At 45.0% G+C, this 11,574-nt stretch overlaps 1 protein-coding gene across 6 annotated transcripts in view; it reads right to left on the bottom strand.

The window, feature by feature from the left end:
* Positions 1 to 1,252: 1,252 nt before the first annotated feature.
* Positions 1,253 to 11,574, bottom strand: part of RABGEF1 (RAB guanine nucleotide exchange factor 1) — a 61,062-nt gene continuing 50,740 nt past the window's right edge. For all 6 annotated transcript variants that reach the window (XM_029949447.1, XM_029949448.1, XM_029949443.1 and 3 more), the window contains 2 exons: positions 7,307 to 7,563; positions 1,253 to 3,490 (listed from right to left, as the gene is read on the bottom strand). In XM_029949447.1, coding sequence (XP_029805307.1) covers positions 3,092 to 3,490; positions 7,307 to 7,563 — 656 coding nt within the window. In that variant the 3' untranslated portion in view covers positions 1,253 to 3,091. The remainder of the gene's footprint in view (positions 3,491 to 7,306; positions 7,564 to 11,574) is intronic.

Below are 11,574 nucleotides of genomic sequence, written 5' to 3'. Positions count from 1 at the left end.
CCCCGTGCACGCATCCTCAGCCGTGACCATCCCTGAGTGCCCAGGCGCCAGCTAGAGTGGTCACGGAGGGGGAACAGTAAGACCAAGATCTCATCCAGGAGGGTGGTGGGAGGCAGGGCTGTGCACGAAGCAGGGCTCTAAGCCCCACTGTGCATACGCCGTTGTCCCTTCAGACTTCACTCAAAAACACAAATCCAAGGATATGAAGAATACCCAAGATGTCAGAGACAGAACATTAAAGCCCAAGTGCAGGGAGATTCTGACCATAGGCCCAGAGCCTATCTCTTGTTTCTCAATTTTGCATTTTTCCCCATATAAATCCTAAAAGCTCTTGCTGCTTGATTTATAGGTTTCTACAGAGAACACAATTTTCCCATTATATATGCTATCTGGCCAGTTATGAGATGTAGAAAAATCATTTTGTACTGTTACTTTTGATGGCTACCTGGCATTTCATATCTCACCATTTTAGTGAAATGTAACATTTCAATATCAGTTATCTTGGGCGTTCTACATAGAAAACATCACCTATAGATAGCTATCACTTGAACATTTAACACTGCTAGGTGCTGTTGTAGGTCACCTAATCCCCACGAGCCCTTGAAGCTGGTGTGACTGTTCCCCAATTTACAGACTGGGTGTGCAAAACAGGAGACTTGCCCAAGGCCAAAGACTAATATCTAAGTGGTAGCCAAAGTTCAAAACCAACCCCAGGCCTTGACCACGAGGCTGGAATAATTCGACACAGGTTAGATTAAGCCCCCCTCATTTCTGTTTGAAGACGGAGTACCTGGGGTAAAACTTTCAGAGAAGTGCTAACGGTAGCGACAGCAGACGTCTTTCTCTTGCTCTCGGTTTTAACTGGAATGTCTCTACTGTCTCGTTTTTAAGGATGGTAATGATGCTTGTAGCTTAAAAAGGAAATCTTTGCAACATGAAAATATTAGTAGCTTTTCCTGAGATAGAGAACTAACAGTCAATCTAGCTGGACGAGGGAGGATCATGGGACCTTATTAATACGGACTTCTGCCCCAAAGGTTTATTCCCAATCACATTTGTAGTACGTAAAATAGCAGTATTCTCTTGTTGAGAAAACAGAAAACGTGGCCACAGTATCGATGCTGACTTAGGAGAAATATAAGCCTCTACTTAAGGCCAGGCTTCATATCTACAGCCAACTAATATGAGACACACACACACACACAAATCAACAACTTCCTTTGAAGATATGCAAGAAATCGAAAGAAGACAGTTTTTGCGGGAGGCTGATATGCACATTTTATTTAACAAACATAATGTACAAGACTAAAAGAACTGTATATTCCCAGAAGAATTCAGAGTGTGTATACCTGGATTAGCACCTAGAAAGTACATAGAAAAGAACAAAGGAAAAAGGGGAAAGCTTTCTACAAAAAGCACTGGGGTTCGGGTTTCTAAGTGCGGATTCTCACTGTCGTGACTCATGGCTGACTCGGGTGACTGCTTCACGCCGTCAGTGCTTATGACAACAGGCGTGTCAACCTGATGGCTCTATGGCTCAATTTAAGTAAAGGATACGGAGCTTTATACTCACCCTACCGCGCCACAGATCCGTGTGGTACACTATTAGGAAGATACTGCGAGGCTGCGTGGGTGACGGGACCTTGCTTCAGAACGAAGCCCTGGAACTACGCACGAGTTCACAGGTACGCTGATCATCTGCAGAAGCCACTGACTGGAGGAAGGATCATACATGGCTTATTTAGGCTATGAAGGTTCCGCGAGGATTAAAAAGGTGCCACACTGCCAGTGGCTGTAAAGCCTCAGTATCAGTTAACCGCACTGTGCATTTAATACAATATTCTTTGGTTACACCGTATTCACCCCGAGGAGGGTAGTTTCCTTGTTTACACAACAGATCAGTGGTTGTTTGGCCCCGCCCCACCCTGGACACGTTTGGCAATGTCTGGAGGCAATTGTTCACAGCTGTGGGGGTTGCCACTGGTGTCTAGTGGGTATGGAGGCCAGGAATACTGCTAATCACGCTGTGATGCGCAGGGAAGCCCCTGTAACAAAGAATCCTCAGGCCCCAAATGTCAGTAGCCCTGAGGTTGAGAAACCCTGAAAGGTTTATATGACATGCGTCTGGGTTGCCCATGAAGTCAAAAGTCTGCTACAGACAGAGGCAGAAAGAAGGGGGCTACAGCTCTGAGGGCCCCCCGTCGGCTCTCGCCTGTGGAGGCCCGCTCACTCCTCTGTCTTCCGATCTAGACCCGGCAGCAGCTCCTTTACCGAGAACTCCATGAATGCCTCCTGGGTGAGTGGAGGAAAACAGTGCAAGAGGCATGGTGTTGAAATCTTCAAATGACTACCCTGAACAGTAACTTTCTATGACCTGAAACTTATTCTGAACCTCAATGGTGTCACAGTCTCTGACTGATTATACAGAACCTCCAAGTTAGGGCTAACATATTGTTAAAGAAGGAGTCAATATTTTAAGGGGGGTATGTCTAACATTTCTAGATTCATTTACGTGGGCCAAACCAAATAAAATGGTGTTAAAGGCAAACATTCAATATACTTCATTTTAAACTAAAAAAATTAACGCACGAAACACCATGCACTGCAGACACCATTCCTTTTTTTTTTTTTTTTACATATTTACAATTTTACATATTTACTTATCAATATATCTTCTATCTTTACAATTATAAAATTATTTCGAGCTGTAGAAGAGTGGTACCGTACGTTATGTAGCATTCATTTTTTTCTGCTTTAAAGGCAATTATTTACCCAAATCCAAACCACAGTGAATGCCACGAGGAAGCACATAGGAAAATCAGGGAGAAAAAATAGATTTAGACAAAACTTTCACATAAGCCTTAAGTGAATCTATTTCAGTAACTCAAATAAATAGTATTTTATTACTTACTAAGCTTCCCCTGCCAGGAAAAACAAAACGGAACAAACAAAACTATCCCCACAAACTGTACCTTTAAAAATGCTCTGACATTTATAAGCAATTAAGTTATGGTCTAGATCCCAATCATAGACTGTAGTAAGGGCTGGCTATAATTTAGGCTCAAATAAATACTACCCACATAAATATTTATCATCCTGCATAAACCTGAGGTTGCAATGGTGGAGGAAGTTTATCATTTTCAACATTTTCAGAGTCAATAGCTGCTAAAGATTGATTTGGGGGCTTAATTTCAAGGGGATATTTCTCAACAATGTCTTGAACCTCTTTTGCAATTCCATCCGTCCACTCTATTAGGTCTTTTTCAAGTTTCTTGGCTTCACTCATGATCCTTTCTTGCCGTTCATTCAACTGAGACAGAAGATCCAAGTTCTTATACATTTGCTTAACCCCCAAGCAAGCATCAGGAGACCAGTTCTCAGATTCCTGCTTCCTGGGAGAAGTCTGGCCAGACATGTATCGATCAAAGTCTTCCTGACTTAAATTCAAAGACTGAGCATCTAATTTCTCAATGAAAGCCACAGCACAGCACTAGAAAAAAACAGAATGTTATTTACTATAGCCATAAGGGAAAAGGTACAAATATTCAAGTATCTTTTTTAATCCTTTTATTATGGTGAATTTAAAACAGAATCAAGAGTAGAAAAAAACATCTAATGCCCCACCATGGACTTGAGCTTCAAAAATCACCAACTCAGGGGCACTTGGGTGGCTCAGTTGCTTGAGCCTCGACTTCAGCTCAGGTCATGATCTCATAGTTCGTGAGTTTAAGCCCCACATCAGGCTCCCTGCTGTCAGTGCAGAGCCTGCTTCAGATCCTTGCCCCTTCCCCACTTGTGCTCTTTCAAAAATATATAAACCAAACAAAATGAAATTACCAATTCATAGCACATCTGTTGCACTCATTCATTCATTTTTAGAGAGAGAGAAAGTGAGCGTAGCTGAGCAGGGAAGAGGCAGAGAGAGAGAGGGAGAGAGAGAGAATCTTAAGTAGGCCCCATGCCCTGGACAGAGCCCAATGCGGGGCTTGACCTCACAACCATGAGATCATGACCTGAGCAGAAAATAAGAGTTGGACGCTTCACCAACTGAGCCACCCAGGCCCCCCAATCATGTCTCCTTTATACTCCCACCTGAAATAATACATTTCTTCTTTATGGGAAAAAAAAAGTCGCATTGCTAACTCCCACTGAGTCTGTCAGAAATTCAGTCCTCTCCCTGGGGTGTCCAAAGGTCCAGGGGTCTTATACAGAGTGAAGTGCTGGAGGGGGAGCCCTCAGTGTTTGTTCCCCACTGGCTACTACAGAGCTTCCCGCGGACAAAACCTGACGGACTCCTCGAACCTGGAGGCTCTGCTTGCCGGCCACGGTGCAGGGCAGAGGAAGCACTGGTGGGGCTGGGAGCTCTGGGGCCAAGTGTCGGGGGAGCACGTCCCATAGAGCCATTCCCCTTTGAGGTCTTCCAGCCCCGCAATGCTCACTCAGGGCACGGCAGCTACTGGGCCCATCAGCAGGTACTGGAGTGGCACACGGACCTCTGGTCCTCTAAGGACCGTTGGTCCTTAAAATCCAGTGGTTGAAAAACTAGGTTTTGAAATCAAGCAAGCTGAGTTGTCACCTCCATCATGTGTTAGCCAGGAGTCTGTGAGCCTGGGTAGTTACCTACTCTCTCTGGGGTTCCTGCATCTGTAAAACAGGAAATACCACCCAGATTCATTGTGAGAATGAAGCAATCTGGCACATGTAACATGCTTAGCTCACGGGTCAGCAGTAAGCAATGAACAAATGGGAGCAATTATTAGTACAGAAATCCGCGGGCAAATGCTGTTTCAACAGAAACAGACATCTGTTGGGTATACTTTCTTATACTGATTTTTTTTACGAAGAAAATTAATTTTCACATTTTAAAAAAAAGTTTTTTCACAAGAAAGAGATGCAATATAAAGAGGGAAATAGAAAGCTCTCAGAATTTCTTCTGAGAAACTCATTCTCAGGACCTGACATTATGATGTATAAAAAAGGTAATCATCTTTGTAAGGAATACTTAGCAAATCTATTATAACGGACTCATCTGATGAGAACGGGCCCATCTGACCCTGTCACACAGGTGCCCACGGTTCCGCGGACGTGCCGCAGTCCTCGGACAGAGGAAGCTAAGAGGATTCGAACGTCCCTGGCGTGGATGGATGCTATTGCCCCAAGGAGAAACTGTGTGCGTTAGAAAGGAGAAAACCATCTGATGGGGAAGTGGGTTCAGTTTTGAACAAATTGAATTTGAGGCACAATAAATAGCCGGAAGTGAGCTCAGCATGAGGGCAAACAGGTGACACACATCTGTGCAGGTGACAGCAGAGCTGCGACCAGGGTGGACAGCCAAGGGAGAGAGATACATGGAGGACGGCACCCGGGGGAATAACCCACATCAGGAGGAAGCGGAAGACACAAAACGCACAGAGAGACAAGTAAGGAGCAGAACTCTGAAATCCAAAAGACAGGAAGTTCTAGAACAAAGGAGTTGTCAATCACAAGTGTTAAAGAAGATGAAGGCTGAGGGCTTCCATGGGATCTGACCTTCGCCAGAGCAGTTTCACTGGAGCAGTGGGATTAGAAGCCAGATTCTGCATCAGCGAGAGGATGGAGAAATCAGGTGCAAATAGGGCTGTAGGTCAAGGCGCTGACAAGCTGCCGGGAAACCGTGGGCCCCAGCCTCCACTGTCAACCACCAGGGCGACCTCAAACACCTCCCGGTCCTGCTCAGTTCTCTGCCAGCCACGTCTCCATCTCCAGAACTCTCGGGGATTGTCCACACTCTCTTATGTTCTCCAGATAAAGAGCTAAATCCCAGAGGCTCTTCTCTAGTAGTCAAGTGCATGTTTTCACTTACGTTCAGAAATGCGCACTTCAGCTACTTAAACTTTTTTTGGGGGAGTATAGTTTAAACAGCCACGTGTCTGGAAGGATGAAAAGTACGGCAGATACTGGAACAAGCATCATTTTGAAAAAGGGCATTCCCGGGATGGGCTGAATGGGTGACGGGTACCAAGGAGGGCACTTGGATGAGCACTGGGGGCGGTATGTAAGTGATGAATCACCGGATTCTACACCTAAAACTAACAGTACAGTGTATGTTAACTACGTGGAATTTCAATAAGAGCTTGGAAACCAAGAAAAGGCATTTCCCAAGTCCCTGCAAACCACATTCCCAGATGCTGCAACAACAGTAATGGGCCGCTGAACGCAATGACTGAGGGGGTGAGTAGCAGGGGCGGGTCCAGGTTTTGAAGGACTGGAAGTTTATACACTTTGGGAGCCCACTTAAAGGAAACCAAAATACAGAATCGGGCACAAAAGTGAATACATATTTAGGATTTAAAATAAATAACAAATTTCTGGAAGTTTGGGAGATTCAAGTATCATTTCTTTACACAACTTACTAGAAATGCTTCCTCACATAACCTGGCTCCCTCTCCCTAGTACCCCGAACCACTCCCGACACAGGAGAGAAGGCACAGAAGGCATTCTGAGGCTCAAATCCATTAGTAAATCTAGTCGTAAGCCAAAGTTTAGCTGTCAGTAAAAGCAAGTATTCAGCCTTACAACTTAGATATACATATTTTTATACTGTCTTGCCTAGAATCAAGTAGCTCTGTTTAAAAAAATTTTTTTTTTAATGTTTTATTTCTTTTTGAGACAGAGACAGAGCATGAGCGGGGAGGGGCAGAGAGGGAGACACAGAATCGAAAGCAGGCTCCAGGCTCTGAGCTGTTAGCACAGAGCCTGATGCGGGGCTCGAACCCACGAATGTGAGATCATGACCTGAGCCAAAGTCGGAGGCTTAACCGACTGAGCCACCCAGGCGCCCCTCAAGTAGCTCTGTTAACAACAGCTGAAAATCATTTCATATCCTCTAAACTGACCCTTGCTTAAAATCTCAGTATTAAGTTCTAAGAGATCATTTGTAGAAGTAAAACAAATAGTAATTCTTAAATCTTTTAATAAAGAAATCGAAGTCCATGATCTGATTTATTCATGGTCGAAACAACCCAACTAAGTGAATGGCCCTTTTACCCAGGACCCAGGGAAGTGACGGCCAATGGCCACAGACACTCTTCCACGTGGCTATCGTGTTTTCTGGAAGAGGACCACAGTCTCTGGTAAGTTCTGAGAGGTGGGGCATTTGCACGGCCCAGTCACGTGTGCTACAGGACACCAAGCAAGCATCTTTAGCTTTGCTGATTCCTCAACTCATAGGCATTAAACTGTCACAGGCCTGTGGGTGATGTGTCACATCCCTACAATAAATACCTTCACGGTCCCCCTCTGTAACTGCAGGAAACCGAATCCTTACCAGATTGGTGAAGTAGTAGCCGTCCTCCCCAGTCATCAATCGGCTTGGGTTGCAGAAGCGGGTGATATACTGGATATTGGACTGAAGGCGTGGGGGGTTGCCCTTCAGAACAATGTAGATGAGAGTGGGTAAGAAGTCATCGGCTGACGCTGGCTCGTTCTTGGTGATCTTGATGGCATTGAAGATGTGCTTGCTACACTTGGTGATGCAGGCCAACTTATCTCGAGGGACGCGCTTGGAATCCATTTCAATGATATCTATAAAGCAGAAAAGACCCTGCTTCCAATGAGAAAGTGATTACATAAAAGCATTAGAATAATCATTAAAAAAATTTGTTTTACATTTTATTTATTTTTGAGAGACAGAGACAGACAGTGCGTGAGCAGGGGAGGGGCAGAGAGAGGGAGACACAGAACCCGAAGCAGGCTGCAGGCTCTGAGCCGTCAGCGCAGAGCCCGACGCGGGGCTTGCACATGAGATCATGACCTGAGCCAAAGTCGGACGCTCAACCGACTGAGCCACCCAGGTGCCCCAGAATAATCATTTTTTAATCCATCAAGTTGCAGAGGTACCCTCACTAACCCTTTCTCCACCAGGTGACTTATATAAAAAACTTTGACCACAGAAACTGTAAACACTAGCTCATCCTTCAGAACGTGTGACCAGGCACAGAACCACAGACAAGGTGTTACATGCATTATTTCTGTGCTCCACAAGACTATTTCTTTTCCCTCCTCAGACTGTGTAATGGACACTACTATTAGGAAGGGAACTGAGAGTCACAGAAGTTCCCTACTTTGCCCAAAATTACACAGACACAAAGTGACGAGGGCAGATTCAAGTCTATCTGATTCTCAAACCCGTGCTTTTCATCACCAGGGGAAGCGGCTTACGAGCTCCTTGGAGAGTTAACAAGAGCCTTTTTCCTGCTTCTGTCCCTCTAATACACTGAAAAGTCAAGTCAGGAAGCCTACTGCTTTTCAGGAAGGTGGGCACTCTACAAGGCGTCACTGCACTGGACATAAAAATACAGCTGCTGAAATCTATCACGTGCACGTCCAGAGCAGCCAGTCCCCACGGCACAGAAATCTCCACCAACTACAAACACCTACAGCCCTTTTATGACATTTAGAACCTACTGGTTAGCACAGGGGGCAGAGCAAGGGTACACATTTAATCTCATTCACTTCCCTCAGAGGAAAAGTGCTTCGCCGCGCCAAGCTACCACTAAGTGGTAGGCTCTTGCAAACGCACACCCTGGGTCACAAAGACCGGAGGTGGGGGGGAGCTGTCAGCCCCACTAGAACAACACAAGGGGAAGGAGCGAGGGCGCCTCTGGGTGCGTCTCTGCCTGCAATCCAGAGCAGTGTGCAAGAAAAGAGCTGAGGCGGGTTAATTTGAAAGCAATTTCTGAAGGTCAACAGCAGGAATAAAAGTTTCTGATTTAATGGGATGAAGGCGCACGTCACAGTTCCTTCTGCTCCCAGCTTTCATCTCGGAGTTGGCTACTGGGGGAACCCTCACGGACTGCCGGCCACGGAAGACAAATGTGTGGGACAGAACAACCAAGAGTGCAGACACTGTATTTTCACTTCTAGTCCCAGTACATGCATGTCTATTGTGTGCTTTTGCTTATTTTATAGTTTAGTTCCTTTACTCTTTTAATTATGGGCTGTGGTTATTGTTACTATATCTCAAACTATTTTCTTTTTCTATTTGAGTAGAACCTAGATAAAAAAAAGATCTGGGGCAGGAGGCAGGGTGCCTGGGTGGCTCAGCTGGTTAAGCACCTGACTTTGGCTCTATGATTCATGGGTTCAAACCCCACATTGGGCTCTGTGCTGACAGTTCAGAGCCTGGAGCCTGCTTAGATTCTGTCTGTCCCCCCCCCCCCCCTGCTCCTTCCCTGCTCACACTCTGCCTCTCTCTTTCCCTCTCTCTCTCTCAGGAATAAACACTGAGCGGCGCCTGGGTGGCTCAGTGGGTTAAGCATCAAACTTCAGCTCAGTCATCTCATGGTTTGTGGGTTCGAGCTCCGCGTCAGGCTCTGTGCTGACACCTCGGAGCCTGGAGCCTACTTCCGATTCTGTGTCTCTTTCTCTCTCTGCCTTTCCCCTGCTCATACTCTGTGTCTCTCTCAAAAAATAAATAAACATTAAAAAAAAAAAAGAATAAACATTGAAAATTTTTTTCGAGACTTTTTAAACCATGTTTACTACTTTGATTTATCCTGTTTGGCTTTCTACCTTTATTGTTGGGCTTTTTTTTTTAATTTTAAAAAAGTGTCTTTTATTTTTAACATTTTACTTCTTTCTGAGAGAGAACAAACTAGCACACATACAAGCAGGGGAGGGGCAGAGAGAGAGGGAGACACAGAATCTGAACCAGGCTCCAGGCTCAGAGCTGTCAGCACAGAGCCCACCTTGGGCTTTTTGTAGGGGACCGTCCTGTCCTGCATGACGTTTAATAGCATCCCTGGCCCCCATCTACTAGATGACAGATGCCAACTGAAATGGAAAATGCCTCAATCAGTATATTTATCAACAAAACGGACAGTGCTGACTGGTAGTACCTGGGACAGGCTCGAGAATTTAACTGATGTCTTCATATTTGAGACCACTGTCACAGACTGTCCTCTCTGGGACTCCTGTACTTAGGCCAACAATTTCACATAAGGAACAAAGCAATCATTGGAACCTTTGGCCCTCACAGAGGCAGAACGTATTTGTACCTGGGTTGACAAGATATGGGGGTTAAGATGAGAAAGAGTAACAAGGCTTTTAAAATTTTGTGGCCAAGGGCGCCTGGGTGGCTCAGCTGGTCAAGTGTCTGACTCTTGGTTTTGGCTCAGGTCATGATCTTATGGTTTGTGGGTTCCAGCCCCATGTCAGGCTCTGCACTGACAGTGTGGAGCCCCTGCTTGGGATTCTCTCTCTCCCTCTCTCTCTGCTCCTTCCTCTCTCTCCCTCTCTCTCTCATAGAATAAACATTAAAAAATAAATAAATAACATAAAATGAAATAAATCTTGTGGCCAAATTTCTACTACCAAAATATCTCTTCAAACTCTGATTCAGATGACTTGAGAGGAAAAAATTTCACCTCTCCAATTCTATTAACAAACTACTGATATATCAAAATCCTTAGTTCTATTTTTAAGCAAAGGTCTGGCTCCTGTAGTTTCTGGTTTTATAAGGTCTATCCTATGGCATTTCAGAATAGAGTCCCAAACATAGGTCTGGCTCCTGTAGTTTCTGGTTTTATAAGGTCTATCCTATGGCATTTCAGAATAGAGTCCCAAACATAAATGCCTCTGAAGTACTTTAAACATGACCAGTTGGTCTTGAATTTGGTTAAGTCTTTGGGACAAAACACAAGTACAAGGTCGATATCCAGGCTTCTCAGCTTCAATCTCTGATGATATGCCCTGAGCAAAAGGTAGGAGAAGGGGTGGGCCTTGGCCCAAAGGAAACAATTCATGAAGCCTGTAACACAGCCTTGCAGAAAAGCTTTGAACAACACGTGACAGTATTTAGCTAGGCCAGTTAGCCTCTGCAAGGGGAATTACAGAAAACATTCAATAACAGGAGTTAAAATGCAAAAATATACAAGGAGAGGCAGAACCGGAGAGAGTGGAAGAATCATGTTAACAGCAGAGAACCTAGGCCCCTGAGGGTCTGCGGAGCTGTTTCTGAGTCTGGTTTCCTTTCCTACCTTGATAATCTCTTAAGTAACCAACCCCCTGTTTCTTCCTGTAACATGAGTAAGTCTCTAGTTCTTGTAAACAAAGGAGCCTGCTGGATGGCTTGCCTCCGGCGCCACTAGTGGCAGCTGACCGACCTTCCTTCCCAGCAGAATTTCATGAACATCTCTAAATGGGCAAGTCTTCCCAACTCTTCTTACTTAAGGAGAAGCTGGCCATGGCTGGATGTCTTCTCCGTGAGGAGCTATTTGTTTTGGTTCTTTTCTTTTTTAAACTTCTCGTGGGCTACTTCTGCTGGGCTGTTCGTACGACTAAGACACAGAAACCTTATCAGGTGCCTGAGCCCATCCAGGATGGTGGGGCTGCGCCAGTTCAGGGCACTTCATGTACTTCTTAGACCGGAAAAATAGTCCAGAGCACATCTCTCATTAATAATCAATTAGAAAGACATCGTTTTAATATGTAACTTGAGCTTAGGCAATACCTTGTACCATCAACTCCCTCCCTCCCTCCAAAATTGTTTTGAATATATAAATGCAACTGAGTTTTAAGAAATTAGCCTTAGCT

This window comes from Suricata suricatta, chromosome 8, assembly GCF_006229205.1.
Source record: "Suricata suricatta isolate VVHF042 chromosome 8, meerkat_22Aug2017_6uvM2_HiC, whole genome shotgun sequence".
NCBI lineage: Eukaryota > Metazoa > Chordata > Mammalia > Carnivora > Herpestidae > Suricata > Suricata suricatta.
The sequence above is the reverse complement of the archived record's forward strand: the minus strand, read 5'-3'. Positions and strand labels throughout refer to the sequence as shown.